General features: G+C 45.7%; 1 protein-coding gene across 2 annotated transcripts in view; it reads right to left on the bottom strand.

Annotated features, from left to right (window-relative positions):
* The window catches only part of LOC133414441 (adenylate cyclase type 9-like), a 35527-nt gene extending 19096 nt beyond the window's left edge, over positions 1–16431 (bottom strand). Inside the window, exons 1-2 of one of the 2 annotated variants that reach the window (XM_061699792.1) lie at positions 16346–16431; positions 13103–15958 (exon numbers count right to left, since the gene is read on the bottom strand). In XM_061699792.1, the coding sequence (XP_061555776.1) occupies positions 13103–14906 (1804 nt within the window). In that variant the 5' untranslated portion in view covers positions 14907–15958; positions 16346–16431. Of the gene's footprint in view, positions 1–13102; positions 16210–16345 lie in introns of those variants that run through there. The other variant, XM_061699793.1, reaches the window with a different exon arrangement.
* Between the last annotated feature and the right edge of the window lie 1111 nt (positions 16432–17542).

Genomic DNA, 17542 nt, shown 5'->3' with positions numbered 1-17542 from the left:
GCACTTTGACATCCTTCCAAAATCTGTAACCTCCCTGTGACCTTTTGCTCAGTGGACTGTACTCTCTCCCGCCTGTGTCACGTTGGCTTTAACTCGCATTTCTCTCTCTCTACTTCTCAAATTCAACTGCGCCGTCTACGCTTTGGCGTCGGACCTGACATCGTCACGGCGCGATCTTAAAGGGCTCTTCGCTGCGAAAGTGTTGCCGCGCCTGACATCATCCCGACAACTCATTCCACTTGCTCGCTGAATCTCATTTGCCTTCCTCGCTCGTGCTCACTCCTCTGACTGTTAATGCGCCCCCCCCCCCGCAGTTTCATCTCACTCATAATAGTCGCCATCTGTGCATACTGCACAAGTCGGGAAAAAGCACTTCCTATTTGTTATAAAAAGGAAAGCTTACAGCATTTGCCGGTGAGGCGTGTCATGCCATATATTTTCCCAGTGTAGTGCAAACGACTCCATAAATGACAAAATATAAATGGAAATGTGCAGTCTGTGGAGAATGAATTTCCAAATTGTTCCGAGTTTAACAACATTAAGAGCAAGCAGGGCAGTTCCCACGCGATCGTGACTCAATTGTCAAACGAAAGCGCGCACACCGTCCTCGGTTTTACGACAGAGTTTCATTCCTACGGCGACGGCGTATCGTCACAATGCACCGTAGCGATATTCTATCACTAACCTACGTACAAATAGCAGCAACGTAATAATTACAGCGAATGCTTGCATGGAAAACAAATATGAAAGAATCAAATGAGTATGGCGGTAATTGACTTTCCTTGTGCTGTGTGATGTATTGTTTTGCCGTTGCAAAACCGTTCATTGCGCGCATACGTACAATAACTATTTGTATGAAAAACACTTCAAAGACAAAAATATACTGCAAAACAATTGAATAACAAACAAACACTACACACAGTCGTAAAAGCGCGTGCCCCCTTATGCCACGCGACGACGTATACATAACTTTCTCGTGTAACGTATAACAGGCGATTAATAGCAATCAACTTGCGCTTGCAAGTCAAAGCAAAACAATAAATAAAAACTCGTACCTTACGAAAACACATTGTATCACTAGGCACCACTGTACAAAACGTGGCTGGCTGGAGTGTTCTGATATTTGTCCCATATAAAACCAGCACTCTACTCATAAACTGTTTTGTCCCGTCGGGGCCAGAAGATGATTTTGCAGCGTTAGAAGTCATCGACATGCAACCGATGCACAAGTGTGACTGCAGTGTTTGTTTTTTTATTGACTGCCTGATGAGGGTAAATGATCTGTTAACAGTCAACACAGATGCAAACGCCCACCCCACCCTCCAGTTCCTCCGGAATCTTCTCCTCGGGTGTCACACGCCGCGCTCATTCAACACACTGACTAATGGTGCTTAATGGTGACGTTCTAATCTCGATCTTCCGCTAAATATAACGGACAGCAATGGCGCAGGAGTGGAGAAAGGGAGGGCAGCACGGTGGGCGACTGGTGAGCACATCTGCCTCACAATTCTGAGGACCGGGGTTCAATCCAATTTGCATGTTCCCCCCGTGCCTGCGTGGGTTTTCTCCGGGCACTCCGGTTTCCTCCCACATCCCAAAAACATGCGTGCTAGGTTAATTGAAGACTCTAAATTGCCCGTAGGTGGGACTGCGTGCGCGAATGTTCGTTTGTTTATATGTGCCCTGCGATTGGCTGACGACCAGTTCGGGGTGTACCCCGACGCCTCTCGCCTGAAGATTGCTGGGCTGGGCTCCGGCACGCCCGCGACCCTTGTGGGGATAAAGCGGAATGGAAGATGGATGGATGAATGGAAAAAGGGACGCAGGCAACACGTCGGCACTTGTCAGCATCGGCGTCCTATTAAAAGAACACAACGGATTGATTGAGGCAGCTGTCGCCAGCGTTCCCCTCTTGTACTTGTTGTTGTTCTTCCCTGATGAACAACCAGATGGATGAAGAAGCTCCAGCTTTGATTTGACATCGACGTCTCACTGTATAATTAAGCAGTCACGTTGCAAGCCGTTCCCCTGCCAGACTCGGTTTGTGAAATAAACAGCTGTAAATCAAGTTCTCTTCTACAAACACGACTGGCCTAATTTGAATCATTACAAACTCATTAGGCCGGACTTTCCAAGGCGGCTTCCTGTGGGCCCGCGTGAAATGCGTGCCCATTTGTTCATATTCTATTTCGGTCTTGCAGATTATTCAAACCCTATTTATTAGATTTTGGTGTTGCACGACGAATCAGAGGCTAAAATCCTTTACGATTCTGACCGGGCCCCGGAATTTGCCCAAAATGGCCGCTTCCAATCAATCCTGTTTGTTTCCAGGCATGGGTTCTTGCGACCTTTTGGTGCCTCCGCATTCCATGTCGATCTGTAACGCTGGTGTAATTTGGGGTCATTTCCTGTCACTGCTGGTCCTTTTTTGGGCATGTGGTAAACTTCCCCTACCTGCCTGACTGCTTTTATTGGCACAAACACACATTTTTACACAAATGGACCTCTGCATTTAACCCAGCGCGGCAGTGAACACAGTCGTCCTTTATTAGTGAACGGCACATAGGGGGAAAATACTGTCGGCGTCTCGCTCGAGGGCACCTCATGTGTCGACGAAGGCCTTTGAATGCACGACACGTCCGAGGATAGAGACCAGAATAGAACGACAATGACAAATGTGCACAATTATGAAGGCAATGAATGATATGTTTTGCTACAATTAACGGAAGTCATAATTACATTGTCAAACCGTTACATTGTTTAAAGACCCTGTAACGTGAACTCTGAGATTTAATATATTATATACTGTATTATACATGTTTGAAGGTAACTGCTGAAAACGTGCAAAGACCGAGGACTATGTATGTATAGCAATAAACCGTTTTTCTGATTTATTTGGGCGTGGCTAAAACACGGCCCCTCTATATAAGAGCTTCAGCGCCTTCTTTCGCATCGGCGCTTATACGACGCATTTGCAATGTGCAGTTAGCTAGCTCGCTACGCCTACATCCTGAAAATACATCTACCCTCGGGACAGTTCGCTGGCGTGGCCGCTTTAGAGTGCCTCGTTGTCGGCTGCGACTGCGTGCACTTCATACAGAGAACGGCGGAAGCGTGAGGAAGGGAGGGGAAAAAAGTTTGACTTGACAGCCAGCGCGTGGATTGGGCCGTTGTGCTGGTGTGGCCACTTTAGAGCGCCTCATTGTCGCGACGTTGAAAAGCCCAGATGGGATTTATTCCGGGCAACAGAGGTTTCAAGTGGATATATTTTTGCGGCTCAAACATGCAGTTATGTGTCGGCATTAGAAAGATCCGAGACGAAGTAGTTCATTTTTCCTTTTCGCAGTACTGGTGTTTGATTGACAATTGACAGCGTATTCAGCGTTCGAGAGCGGAGAGAACGGCTTAATTTTCATGATTTGGAAGCTTCATTTTGAGATACGCTTCCTACTTTTTTAATCATTCAAATTTGGCAGGGTCGTTAAAAACACTCTGTGATGTGTCAAATTTAAAATACATTTATTTTCACACTAAGGGGACTTTAAGCAGAAAAAGACAAAATACTGTACATCATCACCTTGCTAGTGACAACATGAGATACACACGAGAATAAGGAAGGAAAATAATGTTCCGTTTTGATTGATGCTCTCATCATGTTTATTCCCGTGTATGTTCAAGGGCAGCCTTGCAGGGCAACAATCAGAGATGAGATTCAGACAGCAGGGGAGGAGAAGAGAGGCGAGGCAGAAAAGGAGAGTGACAGGGACGGAAAGTGAAAGTGATAAAAGGTTAGGGATTGACCTCTGCTGGGAATATATCAGGTACTTGCCACGCGCGCACACGCACACACAGGCAATACGTCAGTAACAGTCTTAAGACATGACAGCGAGGGGGGCTATGAGCTATGTGGATGGAGGAGCAGCCGACAGCTGGAAGGGGACACAGGAGGGCCGTTCCACGCTGTTAAGTTGTCACGAATATTTTATTTCAGAGAGACCACGGCAGTCACCGGGAAACATCGCAATAGGCGGCAGCAACGACTGCAGGCGGTTTTCCAGCGTATTATCCATGCCACTCCAGAATTGTGAAACGGACACAAAATTTAAAAAAAAGAAAACATTTAAGAAAAGGGACTTTGTAAGAAGCCTGCGAAGTGTACGGAGATTTGTTTCTAAATGTGCAAAGACTGAGAACTATGTACCGGTAGTACTCAATTATGGCGATATAGTGCCACACTGTTTTTCCATCATTGCAGTTTTCCTCATTTTCGGTTGTAGCTAAAAACCGTTTTAGCCCCAATGGCGCACTTCGGCGTCAGGCATAAGTCCCGCCTCCCCGACTATCGAACAACGTCAGTGCCTTCGTTTGCATCAGTGGTTATCTGGTCCAATTGTAAGTTACTTAGTCGTTATTACCAGGCCCAAGCTAGCGCCTTTTTGAACCGCCGTGGAAAGCGGCGTGGGATATTGTTCAGCCCCCAGAGGATGTATTTCCGCATCGCAAAGATGTAGGCATGTGTGGGCACAAGAAGTAGAATCCAATTAGCATCCAATTTCCAACGCCACGTGCTTTTGCGCATTCAGTGAACGCTTGATAGCATTTGAGAGCAGACAACCGCTCATTTGATATCGTCAGGGTTTGTTTTTTTTACTCATTCAAATGTGGCAGTGTTGATAACAACACTCTTGTGTGTGGAGTGTCAAATGTCACTTTCACGGACTTTAAGATCAACTGGGGAGTTCTACGTTTAAATCCTCCTTTGCAGCTTTCAAGAGCAAATAATCACCGTCGAGGCCCTCAAGCTCCTTTTAGGCCCAAATGAATTGCATTTCAGTTGAATGATTAACTCCATTAACGATCTGAGCTTTTGTGCCCGGTCAACAACATAATCAACACCAAATGAATGAAAAGATGGAAAGAACACACCGAAAGAAAAACAAGAGGGCGAAGGGTTTGAAATGCAGTCCGCGCAGCTAGCGGCAACACACGTAATGTTTCTCTGCTGCAAAATAATTCACGGCAAAGCACAAACTGTGCAAACACCATCAGTCGATCCGTGCGTGGCGAACGCACGAGCGGGCTTCAGGGTGGACCGGTCCCCCGTCATCTCTCCTCATTCATAATTCACAGGGCCATTTATCACACACGCTCATACACACGTGCACTTCCTGCCGTGCGCGTTAATGAGTCACCGAAGCCGCAAACATTGCCAGGGTGGGGCTGCATGCGTGGGAGTTGACATCGAAGTGCAGAATGGAAGTGAATGTGTGCAGGTGAGTGGGTGCGCGGCTTCTACGGATGTGTGTGTGTGCACGTGTCACCGCAAGAGCCAGAGCCAGAGCCATCCATCACGATCAGCAAAAGCTCCCGCGTGTGTGCGTGTGTGTGTGTGTGTGTACAGCGACATTTTCAGCGCCCTTGATCACAAAAGGAGAAAAGCTTAGGACGCGTCAACGAGTCATGATAGCGATTTATCCGGCGAGCATCTTCAAGGCCGCGAGGTGCGCTGGGCGACATGTACGGCTCAACTAAACGCTGCCTAAAAAGCGCTCAGGCCCGAGTGGCGAGTGCGCCAGGGAGATAGCGACGTCGGACAAAGGAAGCGGCACATTTGGTCACATTTCTTTCACAGTTTCAAGGTTTAATGAGATACTGCCGTGGCACGTTTCAACTTGAGTACGAAAAGCAGACCTTCAATCGGTGTTTTTATATGAAAGAGAAATGGTGAGGCATCAGTCGTCCCATTTAGGCTGCATACCAGCAAAGCGCTCATATTGTCTGACTTACCGTATTTTCACGACCGTAAGACGCAGGCTCAGTTACAGCGTCTATTTCTGTCTTTAACACACACACACACACACACACACACACACACACGCACACACGCGCACACAAGGCGCACCGTATTATTGGGCGCAGGCATGGTAAAACATATGCTAGCTTAAAACACACGGTAGCATGCGTGCACGCTAAAACAATGTTTTTAAAAAGGCAGCGGGAGCAAAACTGAGTACGGTTGTACTTTATTGAAGTATTTAACAATGTACACACGTTATTTTTTGATCAATCCTCATCCACGAATCCATCAAATTTCAGAGTTATTATTAATGGTGAGTTGAGACGCTCTCCCGGCTGTTCTTTGCTCATTAAAGTTGGAAGACCAACTCGAGCCACCTCGCCTTGTTTCCGCGTTTTCTTTTTCTGTTTTTCCCCCCGCGGAAACTCAGCTTCGTCCTCTTGACTTGGCGAAGCTCGTTTTCCTGCTTCCTCCACTTGCGAACCGCGGATTTGTTGATCTTGAATTCTCTCGCGGCTGCTCGATCCCCATGTTCCTTCGCGTAACTGATAGCTTGCAGTTTAAACTGTGCTTCGTAAGCGTGTCTCTTCTAGGTGCCGACAACATTTATAGATGTTGGAACTCGGTGCACACATACGCACCGTCCATATTGGAGAAAATTTAAGACTTTTAAGTGCGCCTTATGGTCGTGAAAATACGGTAATTAAAAAAAGGTCTCTTTTAATGGCAACGTAATGAATCACAGAGACAACATAAATCATTAGTGATTACATTTTCCCCTCGCTATATCACAGTTAACCTATTGTGGATTCAGTGCATTGAGGATTTTTTGTCGTATTTACATTGCGCATAATTTGCCATATTCTGGATTTTGAATTATATATTTGGAGATAATATATTTTGCCGTCAAAAGCCTGTTCTCAGTATTATTTGTTGTTGTTGTATTGTTTGACATGTCACAAAAGCAAAAACAAAAAACAAAAAAAACCATCAAAGTCACTATGCTATGTACATACTGTACGTACGAGCGCCTATGCAAATGTGAGAACTCGTACATTTGCTTGATTGCCGACTTCCTGCATGCGATCAACAACAAGTGCGGCCGGGATTTTCTTGATGCATTCAAGCATCCAGATGGAGTGAGTGCAGAGCTACGGATATTCAGAAATGTAGGCGTATTAACACAAACCCATTTGATGGAAGAGAACATTTCGGAGCTAATGAGCACGACATCAAAACCTGTCGTTAAGAAAAACATGCACATTTTTCGACAGTAAAAATACGTTTTTCACGTACAGACGACAACATCGTCAAACCGTTCCTATTCGGGTAGACCTCCAAAACTGCTGTTTTTTGCGTACCGGGCCGGTAACTGGAGATGTCTCTTTGTAAAAAAACCAGGGATGGGCATAATTAATCAATTATCGTTAAGAGTTCCCGAGATGTGTTGTCTCAGAAATCCTACTGATTCACTCTCAACTCGTTGCCCGCTAAAGAAGGACTCAAGAAATGATCAAACTCATTCGGCCAACGTTACTTTGCTCTAAACAACAATTGCATTGAAACGTTGAGTTTCGACAGAACATTGAGAGGTTTTCCCATCCCTTTTAAAACAATAGTTACAAAATAACAATATTTCCCATTGTCAATGATGGAACACGAGGGACATGTGGATGAAAACCTTTGCGTACATATGATATGAAGGAAAAAGCCATATTTTAATGCGACGCCGCTCTGAACAGTAGTATTAAGAAAATGTGCTCTTCACTGGATGAGCGTTACAAGCAGTAACATGTTCGCAATTACTGGCAGGCACATCCTTTGATTTCCACCATCATAAAACATTATGACAACAGAAATGGTGCCGATCTCAAAAACTGAAAGAATCTTTTCAAGGTTTCCGTTTTCAATCTCCAAAACTACACTCTCATGAAACCGGACGTGCAAAGCGACTGTGTAAGAACAATTAGCAGCATTAAAAGCCAATATCTGCAAATGCAAAAAGTAAATAAGTATATCTTCAACACAGCTCACGAGGAGTAGTGTGTTCTGCTTCACATTGTCCACGTGCTGCATTTGTTCTGAAGGCATGTCGCCTCTTATAAAACAGAAAGCGGCGGCGACGTTGGGGGGGGGGGGCACCTTCTTCCATGTCACATTAGATAAAGACAGGACACTTCAACATAGTGCCAATAGTGGCGCTGGGAGAGGTCTGCATCGATACATGAATGCTCAGTGGGGCGCGAACAAAGCAATTCTAAAGTGATTGTAATTGATCCTTACAAATCCCAACACCCTCTGATGAGAAATCTTTTCCAATGTAAACAAAGCCCCCCCCGCCCCTACGCGAGTACGGTAGTCCAACAGTGCGACACTGCAGCAAGACTAAATGGCTGCAGCTCTATAAATCCACCTCACGGCCACTCTCTGTAGAGCGTTCCACCCTTCCCGTAATGGCGCCGTGCGTGTTCATGGAGCGTGACAAGGCATCCTCCAGAAGTGCATACTGTACTTTGGCCTAAGGACCCTCCAAGCAAGGTCCCCTCAAACACATAGCATGGAATATTTAAACGGCTGCTCGGGCCCAGTGATACGTGCTTGACGTGGCGGAGAGTGGCGGCTGCAGGCTACAACAAATACCTGGCGTCAACTAGAATATAATACTATGCAGTGCTAGTGTACTGCACAGTTTTTCAGACAGGATAGCAGTAGACCAACAATTAGGGTTTCTTACCCCTGTTTTTTTGTCCGTATGCACCAATCCTCTAAGAAGTACGACACTCACTTTAGAGCACGACACTACCCCATCGAACACCCAGAAGGCTTCGTGCATACCAACGGGAACTCAATAGTACAGATGGAAACTGCACTATAATGTGTGAACGTATAGAGAGACGCCTCTCAATCAATCAGGGGTTAGGCTGGAACCCCGATTCCCCTTTTCCACTGCACAGTGCCAGCTCCACTTGCCTTGGGTTGGGCACGGTTAGTTTTCCACTTCAAAATCGTAACGTAGGAAAATGAACTAGGACGCCTTTCCTTTGAGATGCTCTACAAACGTGTCGAACAGAGCTGGCAAGTCAGGCTCTCTCTCGCTCACCTCCTATATCAGTGACCTGAAAAAATGGATGATTCCCCACAGGCTCACTTCCCAAAAGCTTTTTTGTCACAATTCTAGATGTGGGGCTGCTATGGCTAAGGGGTAAAGCGGACATCTGGCAAACAAAAGACTAATCGTGGTTCAACTCCCAGTTTCGCCAGACTGTGTGTTTGGGATTCTTAATACCTTGATGGTGTTGGACAAAAAGATGGTCTGTGTCAGTGGAACTGCATCTGTGTGAGGTTCACGGGCAGTACCAAATGTAGAAAGATCTTCAATGGGCCTGAGGCAAATAAATGACTGACAGTACATCCCAGTGGAGAACATTTACACCTTAAGGGAACAGATATGAATGTGTGTCCCGAAAGCACAAAAATAGAGTCAAAGCGAAAGGACACAGTTCATTCTTCTTATGGAGCAGAACATTCAAGGTTATTGGTTGCACAACCGACGGCCTTGAAAGAGTCTCTGAAATGCCGTGTGATCGGAAAGGAACACTCATGACAGCTTCATGATCGGCATGATCAGCTTGATTCCATGTAAATAAAACAGCGGCAAGTCTGGCACCTGGCCAAGTGTGGAATGATCTATGATGATGGAATCACTGCTAGCATTAATCCCGTTAATATGAATAATACTGAATCTTGTCCAATTAGAGGCCTCCCATAGCGAGGAGCGAGCCGGTCGGAAGGGGAAACTCCTCCAGCAATGAAGCCGGCAAAGGTCACGCATATAAATTCAAAGGGAATGTGAGATCGTCCTCGCACTTGAGTTAGCCAAATTAAACGGGAGAGCTGACAGGTTCTAATAAATAAATGAAAATGCTTATAAGATCACAACTTATATTTGGGCTATGAAGTTTTTTGTTCATGAAAGCGAGTGACAAAACCTTCTGTGCTCAGGCCAGCTCCAATTTTTTCAATTTCAATTTGCAAAATCAGGTATACAAAGTACTATTTACTCAGTACTATTTCTCGTCGTCGCCTCGTTTTTAAAGTTTCATCATGGTTTTCCCCCTAACCGACGTGAATTGATCTGAACAACCGTGCAGTAGAAAAGTGCCATCAAACCTGTTTCAATTTGGTTCAGTTTTTATTCAAAAGTTGTCAAAGGAACTAGAACCAACCTTTTTCGCCTAAATCCAGATCAGGATAAAGCATTCCAAGGCAAACCAAGATGATCAAAACCCTGCTATTTGGTGTTTATCTTGGCTAATAATAATCTGCACACCTAAAAAAAAAATTTAAGAAAAATTGAAAAATGAGCCAGGGGTTTCAAATCATATTGTAGTGAACTGAACTATACTACTTCTGAGAATGCAGAGGAGTTCTCAAATAGGCAATACAAAGCCTCCAAAGTATTATAGGTTGTCCAGAAACAAATAGCAGATGCTCTTAATTGGTTTACAGATTTCAACAACAGCATCCAAACCATTTAATCTAATGTCAAAACAAAGCTTGCTTGGATGAGTCATGGCTCAAATCGCAAGGCTGTTTTTGGTCATCGCCAAACAAGTTCATGCTGACAGTCTCCTCTTTTTTTTTACAGGTGGCATCAGTCTACATTAAGAACAAAGGACGGACACAGAGATACACAATTGCATGTACTCACTTCCCCGGGAAAATGATTTTTTTCAAGACCTGACCAAACAGAGACAATGAGGACACGGGTCATAACAGAACAGCTAGAAAAACACCATCGCATTGGCTGCAATGCGAAGATGTTGAGAAAGCAATCAAAACATCATGAATCTTTTGCTTGACAACTATTTACAGTATTTTACAGTTTTCCCACAAAAATCAATAAATAACCACATCACTTGCCAACAAAACTCTTGGCCGAGATGTACTGTCAAACTGCTATGAGTGACCACACAGCCGCACTCTCCGTGTCTGTGTCAAACCACGTCCCGGGTCAACCTTTAACTGCCAACACGGGTGAAACTCAACTGACCACACACAGTTGCATCTCATTCTCGGCTATGACAAGCCACAAATAGCTAACACAACAATGTTGTTTTTTTTTTTTTTAAATACAGTAAACCTCTCTCCATCATGGGGGTTATGTTCCAGACCACCCCGCCATAAGTGAAAATCGGCGAAACAGAAATACCCAAGTAAAATAAACTCTAGGTATGTTTTTATGACAGTTACAGTGCTTCTTTTTTTAGGGTCTTTAAACACACATTTAAAACAACACAAACACGTTTAAACACAATACATTGAGAGAGCAAGAGCAATGGATAACACAAAAATAGTGTACAAACAGTATAAAAAAAATATAGTAACAACTGTGATAACCCCCCCCCCAAAAAAACACGAACTACCTGGACCGCAAAAACTGAACCACAATATAGCGAGGCTTTACTGTATTGAATTGAGGTAAACAAAATGACATTTGTTGATTTGGATCAGTAAGAGACTCTGAAGTCAATGAAAACCAAGCATTATCTTGCAAAGGCTGAATTTGTTTATGCATCGCTTTTACTCCTGCGATTGGCTGGTAGCCAATTCACGGTGTACCACGCCTGTCGCCCAAAGTCAGCTGAGATCATCTCCAGCTCACCCTTCGGCCCTAATGAGGATAAGTGCTATAGAAAATGGATGAAATCATCTCTTTTTCTGGATCTCTCTAAATGTGAAGGTGTACCAAATGAGGCCGCAGAGTATAGGTCATCATCGTAATTTATGTCTCGGTCGGTAAAACCGGGATCGGACTCCAATCCCGACTGCAGGGATTTACGCCGGTTGATCGAGACAGTGGATGGATTTGTATTTTCTTTACAACACATGAAAAAAAACCTCCCTCCTGACTGCCAGCTCTCGCACCGGCTCAGCAAATCTTCAGGGAGAGGATAAATCTTAAGACATGTTGGGGGAGAAGTACGGGGGCGGGAGGCTGATAACACCGTCCAAGACATTTATCCTCAGTGGAAAAAGTGGGGAAAAAACGGTACCAAGCGCAAAAGTTGTTGTTGTTCATTAATCTGAGATGGAAGATGGAAGCCCAAAAATCACTCGGCCGGGGTGTGGTGGCGGTGTGTGGGTTTGGGGGGTTAGCTGGGGGGTGGCATTAGGTCCACTGGGTGGCCAGTTATCGGGGGCGCCCCGGTGGGGCCGGCGGACCGCCCCGGGTCCCTCGGTGTGGGACGTGTCCCGACGGCCGGGCTGCTCTCGGGTGGATCCCTGGGCCCGATCCCGCATCTCTATTGGCGACCTCAGCCACACCCCTGGGACTCTTTCACTGGGGGTGGGACCACACACTTACTGCGACAAATAACTCATGAATATGCAAATCGCTTGTGTATCCCCTCACTTATACTCTCGTCCTGTAGACTTTTATCATTTACATAGTTAATCCCACCACTCTTGCTGCCTGCAAGCTTCTTCTCCTGTCCTTGTCCTGTTCTATCTTGTCCTGTTCTTCCCTCACAGGGTGTAGCACTACAGCCCCATGCAACACTCATTTAATATTTCATTGTTATAGCTAATGTAATGACTTACTACTCTCATCCTGTTTACAATTAGTGCTTTATCTTTTGTCTTTGTTTCTCTCTCCCCTCCAGAAACTTTGTTCTGTTCGACTCTGATTCTCAATAAATTTCAAATATAATACTAAGAAACCACAGCGGAAGCTTAAAAACTCCACTGTGACACAGCAAAACTGTTCCGGAGTAAAAGGGATACAGATCTTCCATTCTGCGTGACCTAACACCCGAACAGAACAACAAATAATAATAATAATACAAATAAAAGAAATACATCAATACAAAATAAAAGGGCAAGTACAAAGGTCCTACTGGGTGATAACGGCTTATATTGCAAGGTTTACAAAACAGTCATTAACGCATCATTTGGTAGCAATGGGCCATAAAATATTCAGGTAACTTGGGGACAAAGCAAGATTTAGGAAGTGCGAAGAAGGCAAAGCTTCAGTTACAATAATTCATAACGCAATCTAAAAAGATGAAAGAAACTGCGCACGTTGGGAGCGGTGATGATCGAAATAGAACAGATCACCAGGGACACGGTAAAGCCAGGACAATTATGTGACTCCGCCGAATTTTCCTCCAGGGAAAGCCATACAGGCCACAAACACAACAAATGCATTTGTAGCCGATGAAAACTGCCGTAGTGACTCACCGCTACAATTTATAGCCTAGCAACACGCTGGACAATCGATAACAAGCTACGACATCCGCCTACCTTTTAGCTGGTCTGCCACCACACTCTGACCGATTCGCTCGTTGACCTGTCCGTCTTCATGTTGGTAGCGGTCATCTAGAAAGTTGGCGGTAGCCTGCGAGAGGTGGACCTTCCCGGCCACACCCAGTTGCTCCATCAGGTTGGCCAAGTTGACGTCGTTGGACCAGACGTCAAACTTGAAGCGTTTCATGCCGAGGATGCCGCACAGGATGGTGCCGGTATGGACGCCCACTCTCATGTTGACCATCTCCTTCTTCTCCTGGCAGAACTGTTCAATAGCCTGGATCATTCCCAGGCCCATTTCCACGCAGCAGTAAGCATGATCGGGCCTGGGTTCAGGACATCCAGCCACGCAGTAGTAGCAATCCCCGAGGGTGCTGATCTTCTCACAGCCGGTCAGCTCACACAGTCGATCGAAACGTCCGAACAGGTCATTGAGGAGCCCCACCAGGGCATGAGCAGATTTGTTGGCGGACATTTTTGTAAAGCCCACAATATCGGCAAAGAGGATGCTGACGGGCTCCATCTTTTTCATGTTGAAGGGTCTGAAGATGATCTGACCTCGAGGGATGGAGGTTTTCTTGCGTTTATGGTTCTTGGGGCTGGCGATGACAGCAGCTGCGCCGCTTGTAGAGTATCGCTTCACAGAACCGTCGCCTATGTCCTCGTCACCCTGCTTCATCAGTTCATCTGCCACGATTCTGGGCATGACAGAGTGGATCATTCGCTCTTTTAAGGCTTTCTCCACCTCCAGGTCCTTCCCATGCATGATAGCTTGTCCCACCTTCAGGAAGGTGCTGCGTGAGCGTACTTCAGACATGATAAACAGGTGAATACCAATGGCGTGTGCGCACAGGTGGAGCAAGGCTTTGGCTGGTCCCAACCAACGAAGGATATCCAGGTCTTTTTCGGGGGTTAAGCTCAAACTGCCATTGGTCTGGGTGAGACGGAACCAGCCCAAAATCTCAAAAAAGACCGAGTAGAGGAACCCGAGTAAGACAGAAGCGAAGAGCCGCACATGAAGAACACTGTAGAGCAACAGGAGAACCTCAATACAGAGCGAGAAGGTGCCAACGGGGGAGACACACGCGGACCAGGCGCTACCCTCAACTATCTTTGGGTAGGACAGGTTTTGCGTAGGCCCGCTGAAATGATGCGCATCTAACAAATCAGAGAAGGTCTCTGGACCGTTGAAGCTTGACGTCTGGATCTGAGGGGCCAGGGTCAGCATGAAGGTGACGACGATGAGCAGCAGGGATGCTTGATTGTAGCAGCGAGAGTAGAACTTAGTAAAGGTTAGGAGGAAGAGGAAGAAGCAGAAAAGGAGAAAGGATACAGTGGGGATTAAAAAGACTATCCTGTTGCAGCGGGATGGGTTGGCGGAAAAGTACAATCCCCAGAGGAGGGCGGCTGAAGCCAGGTAAAAGAGCACATAGCGGAAACGCCGTTGCGTCTGGGGGAAACACCGTTCTCTGCATGCTTCCTCCAGGATGGACGAGTCAAATTTCGGGTCCCAGAAGTGACCGGCAGACCTCTCGAAAAGTCGAGGGGCTCTCCTTTGCGACCGGAAGCTCTTGACCAATGTCCTCTTGACTGCGGACTCCCCGGAGCTACAGCTGGAGGAGATACTGTACTTGCAGTGTTTGGATCCTGCCATGAAGCCTCCCCCGATGGAACCCAGTAGCCCGCCTCCGTGCTTGAGTTTAACACTGCTGCCGATCTTCACTGAGACGCCCTCGCCACTCGAGTCACAGCTCACCTCTGTGTTGTGTGGCAGCAGTTGTTGACGTTGGGGGGACGCCATGTTGCTCGTGCGAAAACCAAGGCTTCACGAAAAATCCAAAGAGGAAGAAGGCAAAATATGGAGCCACGGTATTAGAACCACAGCGGTGATTGTCGGAGCTCTTCAAGGGGACAAGGCAGATTGAAATAAGGGACGTTATCCCTCAGTTCGCAGGGCAGACCTTGTGGAAACTTTAACTGACCTTTACCAAGATTTCCAATCGTCCATTGGCCCACCTGAAGTCAGTATGTGCATTCCTGCATGACGCCACTTGTTTTGACGCTTCGCACGGTTCACCTTATGCAGACAAAACCGTTTGATTCATTGGTAAAGCATTTTTGGTGATGACGAGACAAAAGGTTCCAGAATGCAAGGGGAGAAACTTGCGATTGGGGGTGGAAAAAAAAGTCACTGATTTGCCTGAGGCTCTTGATACATTTCCATCACGTTCGATGACACGAGGCAATGTTTAAGCCCTTCCAAAACGTCACAGAGATCATTTCAACAGGCCAGACAGAACTTTGAGACTGATCAAATGGAATGATGATGGTCGTTTGCTGACTTCCCTTGTCAGGTGTCAACGGGAGACAAAATGTTTACTTAATTTTTGCACTGCAAGAGCTCCTATGAGGCTCCATGCTGAGAGCATCCAACAGTTTACTGTCCTGTTTGTGGTGCTGGGTGCAAAAACACAATAATCCAATGCAGTACTTCATCATCATCCGTTCATCGTCCCTGAAGTTGGTTTGCTTGGTTTCCCGGGAAAATGCCAACAGACGAAGAAAGCCCTCCAGGGGAGAGTCTAGGTCTGACCAAATGGTCCTCGCCGCCTCTCCCTACCACACCACAGTCCCACTTGAATTGAATTAGAAGAGGTGATATTTATACCTGCGATTCCGCACGAATTGGAAGGCAGCTTCAAATCAAATTCCTGTCTCCTTCGCCGTGACACGGGACTGTTTCCTCGCCCGTCCTGTCAGCGCCGACACCTGCGAGTGCGAGAGATGTTGTGCGCTTCTTCCCAAGCAAAAGCGTCTTCTGTGTGCTGTTATGTGTGTGCGGGGCGTGCGTGTCTGAGGGAGAAAAGAGAAGGCAAGCGTAAAGTGACCGAGAGCACTCACTTCATTTCCGTCCTTCCATTTCAAAATAAAACAAGTCACTCGCGGAAGCAGACCGCACTTCATTTCCGACCGTTAACTTCACAAAAAACGCGACAAGTTGCGCGGAGTAATCAAGACATTAAAAAATACAATTCGTAGCTACTTATTCAAATATAACAGCGTTTATTTTTGCGTATCTGGCTCGTATCGTGGGACAAATAACAAGAAACTAGTCTTCCTTCGCCGTTAGCATTAGCATTAGCATTGTGCAGCCAGCGTTTTTCTTCTTCTTCTTCTTCTTCTTCTTCTTGAATCATTTGACAGTCGTGGCATTGGCGAACAGTTTGAAATGCACGTTACCGCCACCAACAGGACTTGGGTGGAACTGCCACGACACTGAGTCAAGTCGTCGGCCGCTTCCATCCATCCATTGTCTGAGCCGCTTCTCCTCACGCGAGTCGTTGGCGTGCTCGAGCCCATCCCAGCTATCATCGGGCAGGAGGCGGGGTACACCCTGAACGGGTTGCCAGCCAATCGCAGGGCACATACAAACAAACAACCATTCGCACTCACATTCACGCCTACGGGCAATTTAGAGGTTGAGGTGTCCAATAAATAAATAAGGTACAATATTTTTCATACACATTGTAAATGTATTTTTAAACCATCACATGACCTTGATCATCTGCCCGTTTTAAAATTAAAAAAAAAATCGAAAAAGGCGGCGAGAGCTGCACAGTAATTAGATGACAGTGTCATTTACATAATATCGTGGAGCGCTTGAATAGGAGCCACTTGGAATTCACCTTTGTAGAACAAGCCATGTCGTTCAAAACGACAAAGGACACGCTTACACGTCCATATACTGTATATTTCAAACAAAAAAGAATCGAGCAGTCGATCTGGCCACGCCATTCTAAAAACACATTCCATAAACATTTCATCCACAAATTCTCCTATTACTCAAGTTGCTTCTGATCAAATTGACATAAAACGGTACATTAAGTGTACGAGTAGGAGCGGACCCCCGACCGAAATGCTAACGCGGCTAACGGTTGCAAAGTCGGCGCGTCGATTGGCGTCGATTTTGCATTTCCAGACTACTTTGTGGAACTATTCTTCATCACGGAGGGCCCACTAAATGTTTTAATTGCATCATTTAGATAGTGAAACATTAAAACAAACTTCATTTTGTTTATTTTTCGTCAATGTTGACACTGACCATTCAGCTAGTTAGCTTGTCCCGCTAACGGGTACCGCCACTGTTTGCTGCTGTTTGTGTTGCCGGAGCCGAATAACTGATTAAATAAACAAATTGTTATTTGTTGTCATTTATTAGTGTTTACTAATAAATGTTATGTAAAATCAGTATCATACTTATGATGTATGTTTTACTGTATATCATCACTCATGACATTGCGTCAACATTAAACATCGCACTGTTATGGAAGGGACACTCAATTACTGCTCTACTGTTATAACTCATTTTATTGTTTTATAATCACGGCTTAGAAGTATTTTTCATACAAATATTAACTGTACTTGACTCTATTAATG

Source organism: Phycodurus eques, chromosome 16 (assembly GCF_024500275.1).
Source record: "Phycodurus eques isolate BA_2022a chromosome 16, UOR_Pequ_1.1, whole genome shotgun sequence".
Taxonomy (NCBI): domain Eukaryota; kingdom Metazoa; phylum Chordata; class Actinopteri; order Syngnathiformes; family Syngnathidae; genus Phycodurus; species Phycodurus eques.
The sequence above is the reverse complement of the archived record's forward strand: the minus strand, read 5'-3'. Positions and strand labels throughout refer to the sequence as shown.